We start from the raw sequence: 22,060 nt of genomic DNA, 5'->3' as shown, positions 1-22,060 counted from the left end.
CCTAGGCAAGATAACTTCATCCAGTCTGCTGCCCCCTAAAGCAGTAGTCTGCTCTACTCCTCATGTTTAGTGGCTTCTATTAGTCTACTGGTACTGATAGTACATCCTTCCTTCAGCATGGGTACTTGTGTGGCTGGGCACATGCTGTTGGAAAATTAGCAGGATGAAGATTAGCTGAGGAAAAAATTAGTAAAAACAGTTATGTGGGAGAGTGGCTGGGACAAATGTAAGGGTTGCTTCAGCCTCTACTTGTACTCATGTATGTGAGCTTCACATGTTTATAGATGAGTGTATATTGCTCTGCAACTGAACAAAGTAACATAGTAGTGAAAATGATGACAAGTCATTCAGCTATCTTACATGTCAGCTTCAAACTGGATATTGCTGGAAACCAGCTCTTAGATTTGCATTTTTTTCCCCATGGAAATAATTTTTTACTTCCATTTCTCCTCTTCTGAAACCCTGAATTCTGTAGGACTCTAGATAGGTTTTATGCAGTCTGCTAATGTTAGCTCCTTTTTACTTTAAAAGCTTTGTAGGCTCAGCTGATATCTTCGATATAGTTGAGGCTTCAGACTGCCAAATTGCCATTGACAGACTTTGTGACCTACCCTTGGGTATAGGTTGCAACAGTCAATAAAAAAGCAACGAGAGAAATACCTGGTGGAGGACAGTGGGGTCACTGTTTCTATATAGGAAGAGTTGCTCCAAAAATAGAGAAGCGTTTGGAGGTCAATAGCCTTAGACTATTTCAGGGCTATTGAAAGAGGTCTCTTTTTTCCTTCTTCTTTTTTTATCTTGCAAAGATGGAAGAATATTGCTGAATAAGGATGTCTGATCCCATTTACTTCCTAGATGGCAAAGCATGAGTTCTTGGAATCAATTTAAATGTTCTTCAGAGCACATTGTTTATTACAGATGCTCATTAGTTCATTTGTTTTTCCATTGTGTAATTTTGTACGGTGCTTGTAATACGGCAACAAAGCTGGATACTCAGGAATTTGTTTTCCTGTAACAGTTTAGATAATGAAATGCCCAGTATATACAACTGTTAGCTTAATAGCTATTTCTTCCTAAATGTGTGCAATGAAAAATAGTTTCTGAATAATGAAGATTAGTCCAGTATTTGATTCATGTCTGAGAGTAATTTTACAGAATTTTAGTTTATCTTGTCTTGTACCTCCTGTATGTTTTCTGACTAATTTCTGCTTAACGTGTGCAGTAGAGCATTTTTAAATCGAGGTGACTGAAACTGATATAACCCATAAAAACAGATGAATGGTCTTCAGCCATTTAATTCAGACATGTAATCACGAGCTGTGGTATTCCTTCAGCCTTCACATCATTCTTTCATGTAAACATGCTACCACATGGCTGGCTTCAGTAAACATATCCCCAGTGCATTTCACTAATCATGAAGACAATCAATACTACATTTGAGCAGACCTGTTTTTCATGGGCTCTGTACAGCTTCAGGAGGAGCCTTTTGGAGGTTTTACTTACCGTAACACCTGGATTACTGGAAGGAGACATTTATTTCACCTATAGCTTCTGGAAACTGTGCTGCCTCCAGCTGCAGGTGTCAAGGAACCTGCAGATCACTTCCATCTCAATCATTCTTATTTTGTGCTCCCCTAAGAAACTGCTGCAGATGCAGTGCTGACAGTACAGTTCTTGAGACAATGTGTGCACTGACGTATGTCTCCAGTTATTTAGGAGGCAAAATTACTAACCTTTTTAATAGCAAGGTGGAAAATTTGAAACTGTTTGTTCCATGCCATAGGAACTATGTTGTCATTTAACTTTCACTATGTTGAAAACAAAGCCAAAGACTCCCCTACACATTCTCCCTCAGCTTTATTGTGTTTGAGATGGAAGGGTAATTGTGTTTGGCAAGGGTGACTGGATTACATCTGCTCTTGACTTGCAGGTTTTTTTAGTACCACGTTCTGCTAAACGTGTGCAGAATACTGTGACACAATGGAGAAAATGGGATTTGATTTCTTTGAAATTAGAAAAAAAATGTGATTCTTTTCCTTTAAGGACAATTGCCAGAAAAGCAAATCAATTCTGTTTTATTTTTAAGACTTGGAAGGTTTTGACTCTGTAATACCAATTGCTGAGAAGCTTAATCATCCAACTACAACCAGACCAAAAGCTACTGGCAGGCGACCACCCTCCCAGTCTCTCACGTCTGTAAGTTAATTTTCCTTTTGTTCTGAAATGACTTTTTTTTTCTCATTCCCCCCCTCCTATTTGTTCCCTTGTGGTTTTACTACATTTACGCAGCCATTCCTTCACACGTACAGTAAGGCACAGAGTTGCAGCACAGGAATATTGGTGTCAAAAGGCTGCCAGTGTTTTGAATTCTGATGTTTAAAACATCCCCTCCCTTGTAAGATTTGTACCCTCTTATTTGAGAGCTGCCAAGTATTCCTTGCCAACCATGACTGATGCCAGAAAATTCCTTTATAAAAATCTTTGTAATAAACTAGTTTGTGATTAAGTATTAAGGATTTTGAAAATGTTTCCCAAAAGAAGCATTTCTCTTGGTTTCTCTATGGTATTTATCAGTTTGTGAGGACAAACAGACTGTTTCAGCCTTCAACAGCTCTCCTTGAGCCATCGTATCTTTCTTCCTGTTAAGCTCACAATTGTAATTATAAGGGCGATTTCAATTTCAGTCTCTCATTTGTATCTTTAGATAAGTTGGTCTCATAAACCACACTTTGGAAACCACTTCTTAGTTTCTCAGTGTCTTTTTACTTTGGGATTTGCGATCTTTTTGTTTCCATGTGGTTTTGCATTCTGGAATACAGGCATGAGAGCAACTACTGGTGGTTACCTGTGTTCATGTTGCTGAAGAAAAACAAATTGAAGGGAAGCAAAAATTATTTTTGTGAAACAAACAGGAATGAAAAGAAGAAAGCTTTCAAAAGTGACTCTGTATATAAATATAGAAACATAGAAGACGAGTTAATAGTCTTTCTTCTCCTGTCAGATCTATGGGGAAAGGAACAAGGGGTGGAAAGAACCTTCCCTGCTGGACCTTTACAAAAAGGTCGTGCAGAAGGCATCCCTGCAGTGCCAGTAGTGTGCACAGGCAGCAGCACAGATCCTCTGAAGAGCAGCAGAGTGAGACCTGCACTGAACAAAGCCATGGCAGAGCTGCCTGGGTCTCAGAGCTGGCATCCTCACAGCACAGTGCTCTGTGTCCTAGCCAAATGAAGTACAGTTCTTCTTGCAAACAGGAAGGTCCTTTCATCTTATGATATAATACAATGCAGAGATGTACATTAATGTTGAATTCAATTCTCAACTCTCATTTCATAAAAGCTTTGAAAGTATTCTAGCCTTGAAAAGGGGGTGAGGGAGAGTCCTGGTTTTAAGTATTTTTGAGTATTTTTAAGTATTGTTGCTTTGAAAGTGATAGCAAGAAAATAAAAATATTCACATAAATCCTGTTATTTTTTTCCTTTTTAAAATTATTGTACAATGAAAATACCTGCATTTTTTAACTCTCTTGGGATGTGTATGTTTGTCTGCATAGTCATCCCTTTCAAGCCCTGATTTCTTTGACTCACCAAGTCCTGAAGAAGAGAGAGAGGAACATGTTTCCATTACACACAAAAATATTGAAATGTCAAGGAAATCAAGAACTGTTACAATATCACAAGTAAGTTAATTGGAATATCTCTATTTAACCTTATCCTATCCATCTTCATTTTTGAAAACAGTATTCAAAAATTTATTTCTAAAACTTAATTCGACAATCACCTGGTAACTGGTCTTTTATAGAAGCTTAAAATGATAAGGGTTACTAAAAGATTGTTCTATGGTTGAAATGCAAGTCTAACATGAATTGCACAGTTAAAATGTCTCCATAACCATACTGCGAAAAAATCCTTCTAGTGTAAATACATTTCACGGAATTGGAGAAGCTGGGGAAATAGATTTTAGAAACAAAGGCCCTTTCTTGCAGCTGTTAGTTAAGTTTATGTCAAAAGAGTCTGTGAGCAGAGAAAATACAACTCTTTGACCCACCCCAATAGTATGTGAGTTTAAATCTGCAAGTATAATCACTTTTTATACTGGTATAATTGTATTCATTTTATAGTGGTAGAAAACTATGGGATAATCAAATATTATGAGTATGCCGATCACGATTTAGAGGTTGGAGCTGTTTTTTAGTACATAAGGATACATTTAATAATACAAATATTATATTCTAATAGTATAACAGGAATATTTAAAAGATGAAGTCATGCACTTCTGTGATTAAGGATAATGTTTTGCTATATAGCTCCCTCTTCTGGGAGTACTTGCAATAAGGAATGCTCGTTGGCAAACATTCGTAAACTATATGCTGGTATGCCAAGGATGTAGATGTTGTTCCTGTAAAACCAGATGACTGCTGTCAGAAGGTAGCTGCTTAAGGCTTTAATGTTTGATAGCCAGTTAAGCTCTGGAACAGGGTGTTCAGTGTGGATGAACTGTTCTGCCTTGCTTACTTGCTCCAGGTTTGAACTTAGCTTCACATCTCATTTCAGTCCAAAGGAAACTTGCATCTAATATAAGAATTATTATCCATGAAAGCTGTCTTTATACATACACATTAATCACACATGCATACACATATATATAAAGTGTTAAAATAATATTATTAAGGTCATGAAGTCAAACATTCAACTGGAGCGATTCAGCTTTTTTGTGATTAGAATGCCATTTTTATTTCTATGGTCACGCTGCTTTTTCTGCAAAACAGTTTTCTCATGTGGTGCTTGCGCAGGACAAGTTCTGTGCTTGATTATACTCATGTAGTGGGAAAGACTGCTTTCTGCAGAACTTGGTGGATCCTGCTCTTCCTTCTCCATTACACTTTCTTCTAATTTTCATCTGACCTCTGACTTCTGTCTCTGTTACTTTGTCCAGCTAATGCCATCGCCACCGCCTCCAAGTTCTCACTTACAATGTTTCGTTCCATCTCCATAGCATTTTTTCCTCAGTATCTTACCCTATTTGCCATTCGACTTCAGCATCTCTTTTCCAAAGGCAGCATTGGAGGGTTGTGTACTGCTTTTTCTTACTCTTGGTCAAATCAGATTTTCTTATGTTCCTGGTAGCTGTTTTATAATGCACATGTTAGCGTTCCTCAAAAACAATATGATAAATAATTAAGGCTCACTTCGCTTGCCATTACAATAACTCCACTTGTACACTATTCTGTGAAATCAGTGAAGCAGCTGGTCATGTATGGTGGGTGGACTTCAGATTTTCTATACCTTCTCCAATAAGTAGAGCACTGGATTGCAATTCAAGAAGCGTGGGATCCTTCTGAGCTAGCCACGTGGCTCCAGCGTAAATAGGTTCATGCTTTTTTCTCAAGTTCCTGGAAGAATCAAGAGCCATTGGTAGTTATTGGGATTCAATAAAGCTTCAGTGAACAGAGGACAGTACAATACGTTTATTTCTTATTAATACATTACCATTTTGAAGTCCTGGGGTTTTGTTTTTATATCATACCAACACACAAACTTAAGGAATATTTTACTATTTTCATCATGCTAAGGGCAACGTGTAACACATAATTTTTCAAAACTCTTGGATGTTGAAGATCCCTTCAATGGAGATCGTCCCTTCGTTGACGATCGTAAATTTAATCTGTAAAAGCATACAACTTGTATTCTTGGCCGTGTAGTTTTTTGCTCTGCAGGAGATATCCATGGGTGTAGATATGTTCTCACAAACTTCTGAAAGAAACACTGAGCATCTTTCTCTGGTTCATTTCATTGCTAGGTCTGGGCTCTTGGGAGCACTTGTTGCTGACTGGTTGTAGCAGGTGTGGAAAGTCTTGCTAAAGCTGTCTGATCTTCTGCATCCCAACTAGACCCTCTCTTGTATACCTGTACGAAGATAATGACTAATTATTATATTTATCATGCTTTGGCCAAAACTGTCCATACTTGATGATGGACTTTCAACATTGCTGAAGAGCAGCAAAATACGTAATGTTTGATAGAGGTGTAATTTTCATAAAACTTTCTCCAGACGTTAAATCTTATTCTTTTTGTGCAGGTGTCTGATAATAAAACTTCCTTGCCTCCAAAACCAGGAGGTTTGGCTAGCGGCAGTAATGTACAACCATCACTATCCCCTTCACTATCACCTGGATTTCACTCGATTGCTATGGGAACAACAGGCCACAGGTCAAATTCCCCATCCCTGTTTGTTACTGAAGGAAAGCCAAAGACTGAGCATTTAAGCCAAGGTCAAACTGCCCTGGAGGAGCTGAGAACACAAATTAAAGAGCTAAGAACCATCATTGAAACCATGAAAGACCAGCAAAAGTAAGTACTGCATATCACAACTGTAGGTGGGATGCATCTGTTCATGCATGGTGGTGGTGGTTTCTTCTTGAGCTTGCCTTCATGTATGTTACTCTACACGTTTTCCCTTTGTGTTTCTGAGTGATTTTAATTTACTTCCCTGACAGAACACATTCAGGTGTGAGAAGCTCAGAAAAAAAGACTGGCACTATCTATCTGTAACAGCTTTTTTTTCCTGTGTTATGACATAAGCAGGTGTTTATAGGGTGTTGAAAAAGTTAAGTTACAAGCTACAAGTAGTTAATAAGACTCTTGTGTTGTTTAATTTGCCAATAACTATTTAGGGATTTATATGCATTGATCTTAATAAGGGGTACATTTGTTCTGGTTGTGGTACAAATTACTACAAGTTCCCAAAATTATTAAATCAATTTGTTATTTGACTGATACGCATTTTCCCAGAAAAGTCCTATCACAAAAGAAGTAACTGAATTGTGATTAGGCCATTTGAAGACCTTTGTGTTTATGACTGAACCTTGTTACTGTTTTAGTGTTGGGCATCTTTATTTTCTTTAAGCTGCTCATTTCTTAGAAGAAATTGGGGCTGGTATGTAGCTTTTGCTGTTCCTGAGAATATTTGAAGTTTTGGATGCTAAACCTTCATTTACATTGTCAGTTGTGTGTAGTCCAGGCAGGAAAAGGAAAAAAAAAAGGGAAAGCATTCTCTCATACAGAGAATGTGGCAAAAGGGAGGTGGGCAGGGTGTTTGGGAGAGGATGGTGTGGGGGGATAATATTTCAAGGCGGATCTATCTGGTGAGCCCCACTGCTCCACCTTTTAGGCTGGCCCCTACTCCCCTGGTCTCCCTGGCCCTTCTCTAAAGGGCTGATCCCACCTACTGTGTTTTGTCTGAAAGTGAGATCACTTAGTGGGAACATGAAAATTTGTCTGCTCCTCATAGCTATGTTCCCCTTCCTGGCAAAGAAGGATGACAGCAAATCTGTATTTGGGATCTTAAGTCTCATAAATGAAGTTGAAGATGTGGAGGATACTGTCCTCTTTAGAGAGTCTTACTTCCCTGTAGTATAGCATATAGTTTACAAGAGTGTACTGATATTAATTAGTTTTTTAGAGGAAAAAAGGTAAGTAGCGAAGCAAGGAAAATATATCTGCAAGAGGTGAACTTTTATATTTTACTAATTTGATGGTTTCCATTCCGAACTTTTTTTGGTATTCTTTTAACAGAAAAGAGATTAAACAGTTATTGTCTGAGTTGGATGAAGAAAAGAAGATCCGTCTACGATTGCAGGTACTTAAATCATTTATAATGTTATGGAAGTATTGAACGGTTTGATTTAGACTCAAGTATGGGACATAAAACTGCTAAGATACTTAGATTCCAGTGTATCAAAAACTACTAACATTTCTGAAAGGGATATACCTACTCCCTTCACAGTGTTGCCAGTCTGTGTCATATATATTGCAGTACTGGTTTCTTATTGAAAAGCTTCATAATTATCTAAAAATTTATCATCACAAGTAGACAAATTAAAAAAAGAAAAACAAAACAACCTAAACACAATATAACATCAAACTGTGATTTTTTTGTCTTGGTTTTAATGGTTTGATTTTGTCACAAATGAAATTATGTCTTTTTAAATGCTTTGCTCTCTCTCAGAGCTTTGTATTTTGTGGTAAGCTTCTCTTAGTGCTGATATGCTTGGAATATATAGCAAGATTTTTATGTCTGCTTTACCAACTGTACTCAGGTTGTCCTTACTAACACATCCTAAGCAATTTAAAAGAAAGTGCTCTGATTGTGAGCCCAATTACTGCTACTCTAGTTTGTATAGTACCTTATATCTAGATGTTGTCATATACCTGTAGATGTTGTCATGCTGGCTTAGTCATTTGCCAAGGAGCACACTGCCCTGCTTGTGTTGAGAGTCATGGAGCTGAGCTTTTTCTGGGATCACTGACTGTGCTGCTTCAATATGGAATGATGTTGACACTGATTTTCTGGGTTTTAGAGAATGATTTGGACAATGCCTTTAATACCATGCTTTAACTTGTTCAGTCCTGGTTTGGTCAGGCCGTTGCACTACATCATCATTGTAGGTCCCTTGCAACTCAAATAATTCTATCCTATCCTACGTACTTGATAAGTGGTTTAGTGTTGACTATATTCTATATTTTTATGGTATAGGTCAACTGTACTTTGTACTGGGGATAGAAAACCAAATGTTAATTTCACTGGACTATTGCTGCTCGTGAAAGTGCTTGGGAACGTGGTAAAGGGTGGCAGAACTGAGGACCATCAATGTCTACGCTCCAGGGCTGCTTAAAGGGCTTTATGTGTGCAACAACACAGGAGTATGGCTTCTAGTAACACACAATTCATGTTCAGCTAAAATTGAAATTTATTCAGATAAAATCAGTGGACGTTTTTAATAGTGGTTATTGATTTAGTCTAACAGGCCATACTATTGAGAGGTCTGGATTCTACCTCCAAGAGTGGCTTTACATTGTCATACAGAGACCTGCACTGATCTTATAGCTGAATGCTTTGACTCCGGTTTAAATCTTGCTTATACCGGTAAATGTTCATACGCTGCTAAGGTGGCATTCTTGGCTTTATATGAAGAAGATGAGAGTTCAACATACAAAAATTGAATTAGTTTATGAGTGCTGATAATCTTAATGTATTAAAAATCTTTAATCTTAATCTTTAATGTATTAAAAAGACTGCCTTGATGATGGTGCTCTTGAGCACTGTGGGTTTTTGAATAAATCTAATAGGGCTGCCTCAGGGTTTCCAGTGTCTGGAAAGAGAGGCCAAGCCCACAACTAGCGCTGATGATGGTTTCAGCCACATCCTCTTACCACACAGCTGTACGTATTATCAGAGCCCCTAAGATGCCCGGACACAGGCTTGATGGGCATAGGAGGCAAACACCATCCCTGCAACACAAGAGACGATAAGTTTTGCTCCTTAGCTATCAGAGCTCATAGTCAGCAGTTGAGTTTAATTGTATCGGGTGTAAGTGCAGCAGCTGGTGCATGGGCACAGCGCTCATTCTGCAAGTAATTCCTGGCAGCGAACTGTGCTGCTTGTAAAAGTTGTAATTTAAAGAGTTTGAAAGATCTTGTGGTACATTCAATGACTATACTTGTCAAGTTCTGAGGGGAGGAAGCTGTGAGTGGTCATCTTGTGCAGCTGAGAGGTCACATCGATTTGTGAAATCTGTGGAAATAAGAGTCATATAAAACCTGTACTCAACACCTGTGGGCAAGGTGGAAGATGTGCTTTTCAAGCAGCACCAACCGTGCCTCAGTTTATTAAAGCATCTAATTTCATCACAAATTTTGTTTTGTTTTGTTTCCAGATGGAAGTTAATGACATAAAGAAAGCTCTTCAATCAAAATGAATACTTGATAGGTGGAATGTTGCATTATTCTTCATGACTGAGACTCAAATTTATGCCCCAGCCAAAATAACTTTGTGCCAAATGATTTAAGAATTGCCTCAACATCCCTTTATTTGAAGGATTAGCACAACAGTTTTTGATAGCACAACAAAAATGCCAACAATGAGGAGATTTCCACCTGAAGCAGTGCTGTGCAGCACTGGTTGTGACTGAAATTGATCTTGTGCTAAAGGCTCTCCACTTTGAGATCCTAGGTGAAATGAAAACTCAGGCAGTTTAGTCCATAGTGGTACTATTTTGATGATATTTTTCCATAAATAAAGTGTATTTCAGATTATCTGTTTACAAGCTTTATGATTTTGCCTTTTGGGTTTTAATTGTCTTTTGTCACAGATTTTAAAATGTTTGTACCGCATATAGCCAGGAGTGAATGTTACTGTTGGGCCTGGAGGGATTGTTTTTGCTTCAAGATACAGCCTACATTTTGTTATGATTTTAAGTTCTGTTAAATATGCAATTTTATGTCCCCAAATCCCTGACAATTTAAACATGCCATGTATAGTAATGTATTTACAAGAAGGAGACAAACCAACAGAAATCTGGTCTTTGCAATGATTTGTGCCTTTCTTTGCCACACACTGACTGGAGCCGGTTGCAAGCCAGGTCTCCCTAATGTAGCTACCACAATGACTCCTGTCCCTGGTGTCCGACAGAGGTCACCTTCCCAGTGTCCAGCTGCTCAGTCAGTAGAGCCAGGTTTGTGCAAGGTGGCAGGACTAAAGGGCGCAGCTGAGAGCAGCTTTGTCTTGAGCAGCTGTGGCTTTTTAGCTTTCCTGGTTTTGATAGGCCTCTCCCTCAACTTGAATGTTCATCTCCGCTTGATTTTCATTAGATGATTTAAACTCCCGCCTGTCCCCAATTTTGCACAGAGTGAACAGAATATGCATTATTAAAGCAAAAATAAATAAAAATAATCTATAAAACATGAATAAAATGTTGTATTATTTCATGCACAATGTTCTCTATCGTGTGACATTGTTTCATCTGCTGTTTATGTGGTATTGTTTGCTGCATTATGTTGTACACTTATAGACTGATACAGTTTAATACTGGTTTTGCAGCAGGACTTCCTTTTCATCATTTTATTGAATGTGATGCTTACTTCATTTCTTCCAGTTTCTCTGTTTGCTTTTATCCTTTCAAAATAAGGTCTCTGTTTTTCTGTTTGTGATTTTGAGTGTTCTTAGAGTATCTCATACCTTGACAGCAATCTCTGAGTTTATAAAAAGCGTTTAAATAACAGATATTTTTGCATAGCATGAAGTGAGTGGGTGAGTGATATTGGTGATGCTTTGGAGCGACAGAAAACCCACACAAAGGATCTATTTTGTCATCTCATCGAATGCTAGAGCTGGCTCCAGCCAGCATATCCTGTATCACAGCTAACCACCCTGCTTGCCAGGAGCTGGGTGAGACGTAGTGTTCAGTTGGCTGGTCACGTTCACACATGGTTGGCAGAGTTCCCGTAGTCTTTATGATATTCACAGATATACAAAGTACACATTCACCATATCCCAGTCTTCCTTTATGAGTCTCGACTGACAATACAGAACCTGGGGATGATTACCGTAGCATCTGCTTCTATAGTAAGAGTGGTGTCCAAGACTGAAAGACGGGAGACTGAAACTTGAGAATGTTTTTTGAAGTCCCAATACATTGCTCGATGTATTCAAAGAGAAGCACTAATAAAATATTTTATCACTGAAATGCTCTTATTTAACATTTCTAAATAACTGCATCAAAATATTTTTGTACGAAGACCAATAGTCCCACTATGGCTTTCCAGCATTTCTAGGTTACTTCCATGTTTTCTGAGAGGTGAGTAGCAGAATTAGGAGAAAAGGATGAAATGAGAGATGAGGAATAAGAATTCTGTTTGGGTTTGTAGTCATGTATTTGCAACATGTTTCCAGAAATGAACAGGTCTGGCTTCCTATGCATCCCTGGAAAGAGATAAACAGTGGTAAATAAAATATTCATTCCTGAGGTCTATCTCAGAAATATAAGAGACATCTCCGAAATGTTCCAGTTTTTGGAAATGAAACAGAGTTTCCTTATATCAGATTACATTCTTTTTTTCCCTTTGTTTTTTTTTTTTTAATCCTGTTGAGGTGATAACTTGTTATTTTATAAGTCTAAGTTGGAAGTCCAACATATCATGCTTTGTAAAAGAAAGTTAAATAACTTTTTGTGCAAATGCTTTGAAAATTGATTATTTTCGGAGAAGAGAGTTTGTAGAAATACAAGCTCTTCTTGTAGCGTTTCATTATAATAATAGAAAGTATTTCACATAACACATGGATTTTCCTTTTCTAAAGAAGACCTAAATTATGCTGCTTTTAAAAATGTTTGGGTTTGTATTTAAAGAAAAACAGAAGATGCTGGTGAGCTACAAAGTGATTTTGATGTGAGAATGATTAAATATTGTTGTATGAAAAGTTGTGTAAATTACTTTTCATTAATGTAAACACACCAGTCTAGTGGCAGACTTCTTTTTACATGTAGAAGTCAGGTGTGAAACATCAGGCTCATCTCTTTAGGTGATATTCAAATTCTTGACTGGAAAACATCTAGGTTATCAAGAAAACAGTTCTATGATCTTCTTTTCATCTCTAAAAGGAACTAGTATTTCTTAATGTGAAGTCACAATACTTAGCATTTTTACAAGCTCTACACAGAAATAAGATGATAAATACTTGCGGAATCACAGATTCACTTAGGTTGGAAAAGATCTTTAAGATTATCGAGTCCAACCGTAAGCTGAACACTGCCAGTTCCACCACTAAACCATGTCCTCAAGTGCCATATCTCCACACCTTTTAAATACCTCCAGGGATGGTGGCTCAACCACTTCCCTGGGCAGCCTGTTCCGATGCTCACAACCCTTCCAGCGAAGTAATATTTCCCAATATCTAGTTTTAACTGATCCATTTGTAAATAAGCAAAAAAGGTTAGATGAATGTTGTTATGCTAACAGGTCAGAGCATTGAATACAATCATATGCAAGAATTTCTTGTTTCTAGGGGTGTGATAGCCAGCTGCCCAGTAAATTTTGTGAGCTGCTTTCTGTGTGAAATGCTCATAGGAGTGATGTATTCTGTGACAGCCAGCACGGAAATTTGCACCTGTCAAAGCAAGGTGAGAGCATTGTAAAACACCTACAGAAATTCGTGTTCTGCTGAAGTTACTAAATTATTTGACTCTTTGCCCAGGGAAGCTGTGGCTGCCCCATCCCTGGGGGTGTTCAAGGCCAGGTTGGATGGAGACTTGGGCAGCCTGGTCTGGTGGGATATCCCTGCCCATGGCAGAGGGGTTGGAGCTGGATGATCTTTAAGGTCCCTTCCAACCTAAATTATTCTTTGATTCTATGATCTCGTGGAGTTGGATCCTGTGCAAGCGCTGCCAGCTCCTCCACACCGTGCCCTGTGTGTGGACTCTGTGCAGGCACAAAAATACATTTGCTGCTGCAGGGCCAGCGTGGCGTGAAGTTGTCTGGTATTCCTGTGAATTCCTCGGCCATGCCATATTGTGGTTATAACTGTGCTGACAGCTGTCATGCTTTTAGCCTTGATTTGGGGCTTTCGTGCTCCTGTGGGCCTGCCTTGGGAGCAAGGAGAGGCTGTGGGTAGAGGCACTGCCCTTTGTGTCTCCCAAAAATACCCAGCTGCCAAAAGGGTTCAGCTGGGGTAGGAGGGATGTGCAGCACTCCCTCCAGCCTGTGGAAACGGCCGGTCAGCTGCATTGCAAGGCTGGGAAGGAGTGTGAGGTCTCTAGTGTCTGCTTGTCCTCTAGAGAAAGGACCCTGGGGCTGGAAGCAGGACAGAGAAACATTGATGAGGGAAGCATGAAAGCTGGTTAGAGAGAAGATGCCTTTCACACAGGCAGGCTGTGGTTGGACAGCCAGGCAGGAATACTGCTTAAAAGTAGAAATAACCAAACACTCTGCAACTGGGCAGTGTAGTGGTGGCGGTGCTGCTGGGCAACTGCTTTTTCTGTAGGCTTTGCCAAGGATAGGGTGCTCGAAGCATTGACTTCTGTTCAGGGCAATCCTTAGGTTAAAAAGAGCCAGAGGGGGTGGAGCTGAAGTCCCCACACTAAACACTGGGTCCTTGTATCCATGGTTATTAATACCCTTCAGCCAGAAATTAGATTTCTCTTGGCACCTTTGGCCTCAGCTGCCTCTTGAGCTGGCCTAGGAACCAGCAGCTGGTGGCTGCGCCCCGCACCATTCGCCCCTGCTTCCTGCAGCTGCTTCCCTTCTCCCGCCCTCCCACCACATCCCCTCTGCTCCTGTCATTCCCTGCCTTTGGAAAGAAACCAACTTCCTTAGGTCATCAGCCCTAAAGGTGAGGGCACGCCAGCTCTTCCCAGCCTGGAACAGAGCAGCTACAGAAGCAAAAGTCACTTTTCAGATACTGGCAGAAAGCTGTGGTGCTGTGTGTGCTGCTGGGGATGAGGGGCCACAGCACCCACCAACCTGGTGCTCCAGATCACCCTCCCTTCTGCTTCCTACTTATGGAATGAGGGTTGTGAGACCCACTCTACACACTATTTGGTTCTGGCTTTTTTAATTGATACTATTTCCAATCCTGTGCAGGCACAAACTTTTCACAGGTAGCTTGTGAAAACCACTGGCAGCCTCAGGAATAGATGGTTGAGAGACTTTCTTTGTGTTGCCACAGTCAGGTTTTTCTTGAAACAGCAATGCAGCTGAGTTTCCCTTTCAGTGCTCACAGTTCCAGTATTAGACACTGTGAGGTCTGGAGTGCAAACAGCTAAACTAACAAAAATGGCTTAATGCTTTTTCACTTTTTTTTTTTTTTTAAAGAAGTATTAGTAATTTAGGCATATTTTAAAATGTGTTAGTACTGTAGGATGAAAAATTTAACAAGTAAATTAATTCTTCTGAAGTTGTTACAAACTGGAGTGCTATGTTAGCGTGCTTTAGCAAGTTAATTAACTATAATTCTAAACAAATCTCTAAAAAAAATAATTGTTCTGACGCATTACGAAGATTGAGATAGGGAGAATGAACCTATCAATCCCTCTCAGCCTCACAGATAAGTAGGTTTTGAACTTTCTGATCTTCCTTTCTTATATGGGAGAATGCAGCTGATAGTCAGAGGAAAACATAATTGGCTTTTATCAATACAATCTTATAAATTGTAATAGGCTGTTTCTCGTGGAGAAAACTTGAAAATTACGATAAGAAAGCAATTTACATAAGAATGAGCAAGCTTCACAAACAATTTTGAATATCAGGACATTAAAGAACCATTTATTTTCAAAACTTTATCTGGTAAAACCCCTTTACTTCATTAGATCCAAACATAGCATTTTCATGTGCTGTGGGAGATGATTTTCCTCAGTACAACAAGCTCTTCCCTGCATGCTTCATCCCAGCTGGCAAGTGGGCTTACGGAAAGGTACCCTTCAGGTTGTCTTTCCACTCTTTGGAGCACAGCACAACAACAAAAAGTTTGGAATTTTGTGAGAGCGCTCCTCAGGCTCTCATTAGAGGAAATGAGAATTAAGCTGGGCAACTGTCCTTGCTACAGGATGACCTGCCACTTGGGTTCAACCCCTCCTGGGGATGGTTCTCTTTGTGAAGGACACAACCAGTGCAGGAGGTAGCAGAGTTCACACAGTCCATGTACCATGCTCTTTCTCCCAGCACAAAGCACCAAAATAGAGAACAACAGCTGAAAGAGGATAAGTAGAAAAGTATGTGCACCTGCATGGAAATTGCTGCTGCTAGATAATTTGGTTACTCTGGATTCAAAGAGCCAAATTTACTGAGCCTCACTGAAGCACAGATGCAGCCATTTAGCCAATAAAAGCACAACACAGGAGGAAACAGGACATAAATGTTGTGATCACAGCAAATGTAGTGTTGGCTGGAGAAAGAAAGCTAGATCATTAATGGATGGCAAATCTCTCAACTGTGGTTTAGGATATCTCTGCTGTGATTATGCAGTTGTGCCTGGTGTGTGTGTCACTGCAGGTGAAAGGAAAATTTCTCATGCTCTAACCTGAAGCACCTGTTCACCTTAGAACAGTAGCTCAGTCAACTGTGCTCGAGGAGCTTTAACGTAGGAAAGATGCCACATTACTGAAATGACTATCAGCTTTAATATTGGACTGACTAACTGAGATGTGTTACTTCAACAAGGCTGATTCAGAGCTCCCGGATGTCACCAGAGCAGCAGGTACCTGTCACTAATGCTCTAGCTGGACCAGCACCTCTCTCTCCAGCTGTGTGCAAGTCTAGGGTAAGCCAAAGTTCTCCCATTTACATTTTCACTCATCTTTCAGGTCCCCTGGCTCAGGCCTTACGCTTCCTCAGCTTTACCCTGCATAATTATAAATAGCAGCAATCTCAAACTCTAAGCATCCTCTTGTCTTGAATCTGACACTTTCCTGCTCTAGAAATGTGTGTCCTAGCACCCTTGAGACACACGGAAGAGCTGCTCACCTAAGCGTGCAGCCCACCACCTCTGCCCATGTGAAGGTGCTGATGCTGCAGCTCAGGTAAGCTGATTTCCTTTTGCAGGCTCTGGCTGGTGTCTCTTTCCAGGCTGGACTGAGATGTTGCTGTGCTTCTGTTACAAAGAAAACAAACGCTCCACAAATTGTTCCTTGCCGCAGTGGCGTGTGGATGCCGTATGGAAATCTACATCTTGTTGATTTTCTCATTCGGATATATAAGAAGGATATCTGGCATTGGTCCTACATGCGTGTGTGTGCCAAAGTGATAACCTTATATTTCACTTCTTTGTTGCCGTGTGAATAGCTAAGAATGTTCCAGAGCAATACTGAAATCATTCACAGTTTTTCAACTGTACTTAAAGAAAACAAGACTGTCAAGGTAACAGGTTACCTTTTACAACTGCTTCTGGAAATCTTACTGCTATCATTAACTAAACAGGCTTTTCTTCAAAGATCAGCTGTTACCTGGAATTTCCCAAATCAACAGAAGAGGTAGATGGTTCTATTGCAAAGCTATTAGCAGAGCACGTATTGGTTCCTGTGAAAAGGTCAGGAATGCTCTGTGCTTTCTAAGTGTCTTGGATTTGAACAGGAAGTGAGTTGTTATTTAACTTGTTTTTCACTACAAAATGCAGCAAGAAACTCTTCAGTACTTTGACAGAAATGTGATTTGACACAATGTTGGGCTGAAGGTCTCACTTACAGCATTATAAAATTTTTCTGGAAGGATTCCTATCATGCTGGCAGATAGATGTCTGAAAAGTGACTGCATTTGAGTGACAATGCATCTGGCTGTAAAATTTTCTAACTGTACAGAAGTGACGTGTTATTTGGCAGTGGCTTAAATAGCCTCAAGCATGTGACACTGCTCTAGTGAAGAATAAATGTAATGCAACATGACAGACCAGAGAAGACTAAGTGTCTGGAATTGCATCTCATCTCACTGTGTAACCAGGAGAGCTTCAGGACCAATTGTAGACCGGCACATATACATTCAGGTCCCATCACTACAAGTGCTGAAAACTGCACAAAGCCAAACCCAAGTATTAAAATCAGACCCAATGCTAAAAAGCTCACACTTACTTACAAAGCAAAGGCATCATGCAAGCAAGGTAACAGTTTCCAGAGGTTTTGAGAAAGACTAACGTTGTTTTCTGCCTCACTCTAGGTACTTTAGCTACATCCCTATCGATGATTGCCTGCTTCTGCCATGACTTTTCACACTGTTAGTTCATGAATGTGAGTCACTTATTGAGTTTTATTTTTCTAAAAAACCCCAAACAACCGTTTTGGAAATTAGTAGACTTCTTTCTTGACATATCAAACTAGTATTTAAAAAATGTTGTAATTTCTTGACTGGTTTAACAAGAAAATGTGGGTGCAATTTAAGGATTCTTACTGAAGGTGTACTAAATTTCCATATTTGCCTAAATACATGAAGTTTTCATCAGTACCTATTGTAAAAGTGAGTAGGGATGTAACAGATGATGGTTTTCTATTTGTGACTTCAGAGCAATTCTTGCCTCTTCAGGATTCCTTTACTTTTCAAAGTCCCAGCTGATAATACCAAACCCATTGTAATTACAAATTTATTAAAATGCTTTTAAGCAACATTGACAGCTTTGCTTTTGCTAAGCTTCTAAGCCCTGTGTATCCTCATGTATCTGGCATCTACAGCAATATAAACATTTCCTAAATGTGAATAAAAATGAACCATGTATTCCAGTCCTCTCCATTGTTTGTACAATATGTGTATATAACCATGTTTTGTTCCCTCCCACAGTCCCAATTTCACTAGGCTTTCATTAATCAGTAGACAGAACGAGCCTGTTTAACTGGAATAAAAGTGACTAGTCTAGGTGGCCTTTATCATGAATATTTCTTCAGTGAGAAACAGCTTGAGAAAGGCCAAAAGTGAGAATCTTGTCTTGTATTAAAAGAGTATGTGAGAACAACTGCAATTAAAGCTCCAAACCATGACACATAAAGAAGTCAAAGATACTTTGATCAAACTGAAAACAGGAATCGATAATCAGGCTCGATAAGAATATTTAATCTTTTGCCCATGCAAACATTTTAAACCAGATCTCTTGAAGTAGCTTCTTATTCTTCAAGGAAATGTGTATTTCTCATCCCTAGGACCTGCTGAATTGGGGAGAGAGATAACACGAGGAATGATCTGTTAGGTGTAGGACTGTGAAAAAGAAAATATTCATTATGTTAAGGTGCTGTATGAGTAAAGAAATGTAGGGCTGATATTGTTAACATATTAATATCTAGTACTTGGACACTAAAAATTAGAATGATATAGACAGTCAGCTGAGGACTCCATTGTCCTAAGCCAAAAGTTTTCCCTTTCCCTAGGTTTTCTTGAGGTTTTCATTAGTCATCTTAGTGAGGGTTCAGAAATGTCAGGGTTTAAGTGAGGTCTTTCTGAATGGGTGCCTGGTTTGGTTTTCTCCCATGTGAAGTATGAACTAGAAATTATTTGAAATGTGTGGAAAACTGGAGATAAGTGGTTTTCTGTTTGACTAATTGATTACATATTCTTTTTTGGAGATCCTGGCTCTAAGCTGGCTGTTTGCTCCGCAGTTCCTGAATTGAGGGGGGAATGCCAGAGAGCCACGTGTGCTTCAATCAGAACAAAGTTTTTAACTAGACTTTATAAATGCATGTGCCTGAGTCTTGAGTAATTGATCTGATCTAGCCGTCTGATAGAAATTATGTAAATAATGCCAGCTATCAGACATACAGAAAGCATGAGCTTACTGTGTTGATAGAGGAAAGGTTGGGGTTTTTTTTTATCTTTGCTACTATATTTACTGGTGGGTTGGTGGGGGATTTTATTTCAAAAGCACACAGTCATCTATAAGTGACATTCTAGTTTTGTGGAAGCTGTTGAGAAGCTTCTCATTCTAATTAAGTTCTAATTTCTTCTCTGCTAGTCTGTACTCCTTAATCATTCACACTCACAAAGATTTGCCTTGTAATGACTCAAAATCCAAAGGTGAGGACTTTTGATTAGTGTGCCAGACGTTCTGAAAAATGAACACGAGGGATTTGGAATCAAAGCCAGTTTTAAAATTGATTACATATTGCTCCCTATACTTGTGAGCACACAGAGTGTATGTGTAAAATCATTCTCCAAGGCAGGCGGAGAGGAAAGGGGGAGAAACATTACCCTCTGACTAACTTTGTATTTCGTACAAGATGTCACTGCCATTCTTTTGCAAGGGGCGGTGACAAATAGATGCTGTGTGTAACATGCTTCTCTGTGCAAAACAGTGGATCTGAATAGGAAGCTGCGCAGGAGTTCATGTTCTTTGACCCAGCAGTCATTCTCTTTGCCATCATTCTTTGTTAGTAGGTTAAATGAGTTTGTGAGGCCTCACACTCTCTAGTGAAAGAAAAGCAAGAGGAATCCCCAGTATCTCTGAACTCAGTTCCAGTGTTGACTTGGTGGCCAAGGTGTTTTGACTTCACATCACTCTGAGGCACCTGAGTTTCCCCTTGCAAAGCAAGTAGGCTTTGCTGCAAGTCAACTTGTAAAGCTTGTAGCATTTTTAGGCCTCCTCTTTCTTGAAGAAAAGCTTCATAATTATCTGTGTTGTTTAGCTTCTATTGTACAGACTTAATATTTTGAATCTTACTTTTGAACAAAACCAAGCAGTTTATTAGAATTCTTAGGGGCAATTCACAGTATTTTATTTAAACTCTAGTAAAATGTCTACATAATGACCTTGGAAAAGAAAACATCTTTTGTCTGAATTTAAAAAAAAACCCAAACTTTCATGTTCAGAAAATAAATTAACAATTTTCCTCCTCATCCAAATGACAGCAGTATGTATATGGTTACCTGGAAACCTGCTCACTGTGAATGAAATTAAGAGGGGTAGCACCCTAGCAAGAGTAATACTGAAATGTCAATTAACAAAGTATTTGCTGCGAGTAGATTAAACATCACAAAGTGCGTGATGTTGTGGAAGGCTGGTACAGTGCCTTGCCAGAAAAGAATTCAGACAACAATATATTTTTCCTAGCGTCTGTTCTTCACAATACAGAAAACATTCTCACACCTGGAATACAGAATACAGTCTTTCTGGATGTGTGTCTGTGCAAAGCAGCAGGTTGCCGTGCCATTGCTTCTTGGGGAGTCTGTGTAGGATGCTGCCCTTGGCCCCAGGTAGGGGCTCTCTGCCTCTGATGCAAGGGCAGAAGGGAGATGTGATCATGGCTGAGGATGTGCCTGTGTATGAGGCTGGTCTGTGCCAAGTGCCCATGGCATCATCCCTGCACCAGGTATGATAGATGCCTGGGATGCTGCACTGGTGGGCAGTCTTCAGGAAATGCTGACAGGGCACGGTGCGGGGTAGACTTACACTTTGGAGGAACAGCTCAGATCTGCAGATTCCTGGCAGCCCTGGCTGTCTTCTGGTTTACTTGGTACTTACCTGAACCAAGAGATCTTGGCTTTCCCTGACCTGGGTAAAATGGGAGAAGCCCTCATCATAGCTGAAGATTGTTAGAGTGCAGTGAAATTGTAGTCTGATACTTATGACACTGGTTCACATGTTTGCTTTCTTTTAAAAAAGAGGGGAAGCTAAGGTATGCTTTAGCGTCAGGGGAAAAGTTGGCATGTCTGCCTGTGGATTCAAACTTTGCATAAAAATCTACAGCTCAGCTTTACAGTTTGAACTGTAAGTTTGTAGCCCCAGGAAAAAAGAGGAAGGGCTCGCTCCCCATTAGCCCAGTTCTGTCTAGAGAAACAGCTGCTGCTCAGGGAATTGTGAAATGGGGAAAAAAGCAAAAAAGAAGGCAGTTTCAAGGACATCCATTTTCTTTGGAGCACTTGCTGTCTTTGTGAATTGCAGTGAACTTATTGCTATTATTGCTCCTGGTGTCTAAGTGGTAATTAATATTCTGCACTAAGTGGATTCGAAAGGTGTAAAGTGCTGCACGAGAAAGCTGCAGCATCATATTTATGTTAATGTATAAGACCAAATGTTCACTTCTTGGCTTTATGCTTGGTTTTGTTAGACTGGGTTCTGTGCAAAGGCAAAAGATCTTGAAGAGATGTATGAAAGCTTAATGTTAATTTCTGGCCTGGATATCTGAATAGGCAACTCTGAAGGCAGAGTGGCTCTTTTTATAACTTCGTTAATGGACCATGTTTCCAAAAGAGGAAAGTGTGTTGCATGACCTACCTTTTTTCTTTTAGATTTAACATTTTTTGGTTTGTACAGAAACAGTTCAAATACCCCCAAACCTGAATCTCTCATTTATTCTCACTTAGGTGACTTGCAAGATCTGAAGATACTGTTGCTCAGTGGAAACATCAGGCAGACCAGCACCGAACCACAGTTTCTGAAGACTCAGTTGCAGTATATAAAATTAAGCTTCTTCCTTTAAAAATACTCCCTGTTTCTAGCCTCCATAAAAAGCATACAAACTCTGAACAAATTGCACCAGGTTAGACTGCTGAAAACGGATATTCAGAATGTAACAGCTTGTTAGGACAAACACCTGAGGAATAGTGAGGAGTTTGGAAGGTGAGTGTAATTAAGAAAATGGGAAAACCTTCTTTTCCTAGCTATGTTCACATAAAGTATCTACTAAGAGAGACTACCGCTGTGTTTCAAGCCCAAGAGACAGATCTCTCAGCAGGCAATTTAAAATGGTACCAAATGTTAAAAACTGCAAAATGAAACCCAAAGACATGTCTTAGATCCACAACAGACTCAATTTTGATAATCTCTA

The 22,060-nt window shown here is 39.6% G+C and overlaps 1 protein-coding gene across 10 annotated transcripts in view; it reads left to right on the top strand.

Annotated features, from left to right (window-relative positions):
- The window catches only part of SH3KBP1 (SH3 domain containing kinase binding protein 1), a 229,201-nt gene extending 217,042 nt beyond the window's left edge, over positions 1 to 12,159 (top strand). For 3 of the 10 annotated variants that reach the window (XM_054063893.1, XM_054063905.1, XM_054063916.1), the window contains 5 exons: positions 2,087 to 2,196; positions 3,551 to 3,676; positions 6,076 to 6,347; positions 7,572 to 7,635; positions 9,713 to 12,155. In XM_054063893.1, coding sequence (XP_053919868.1) covers positions 2,087 to 2,196; positions 3,551 to 3,676; positions 6,076 to 6,347; positions 7,572 to 7,635; positions 9,713 to 9,754 — 614 coding nt within the window. In that variant the 3' untranslated portion in view covers positions 9,755 to 12,155. Of the gene's footprint in view, positions 1 to 2,086; positions 2,197 to 3,550; positions 3,677 to 6,075; positions 6,348 to 7,571; positions 7,636 to 9,712 lie in introns of all 10 variants that reach the window. The other 7 variants (XM_054063877.1, XM_054063926.1, XM_054063934.1 and 4 more) reach the window with 5 other exon arrangements.
- Positions 12,160 to 22,060: the final 9,901 nt, after the last annotated feature.

Source organism: Cuculus canorus, chromosome 1 (genome assembly GCF_017976375.1).
Source record: "Cuculus canorus isolate bCucCan1 chromosome 1, bCucCan1.pri, whole genome shotgun sequence".
Lineage (NCBI taxonomy): Eukaryota > Metazoa > Chordata > Aves > Cuculiformes > Cuculidae > Cuculus > Cuculus canorus.
Note: the sequence above shows the minus strand (reverse complement) of the source record. Positions and strands in the feature narration are given on the sequence as shown.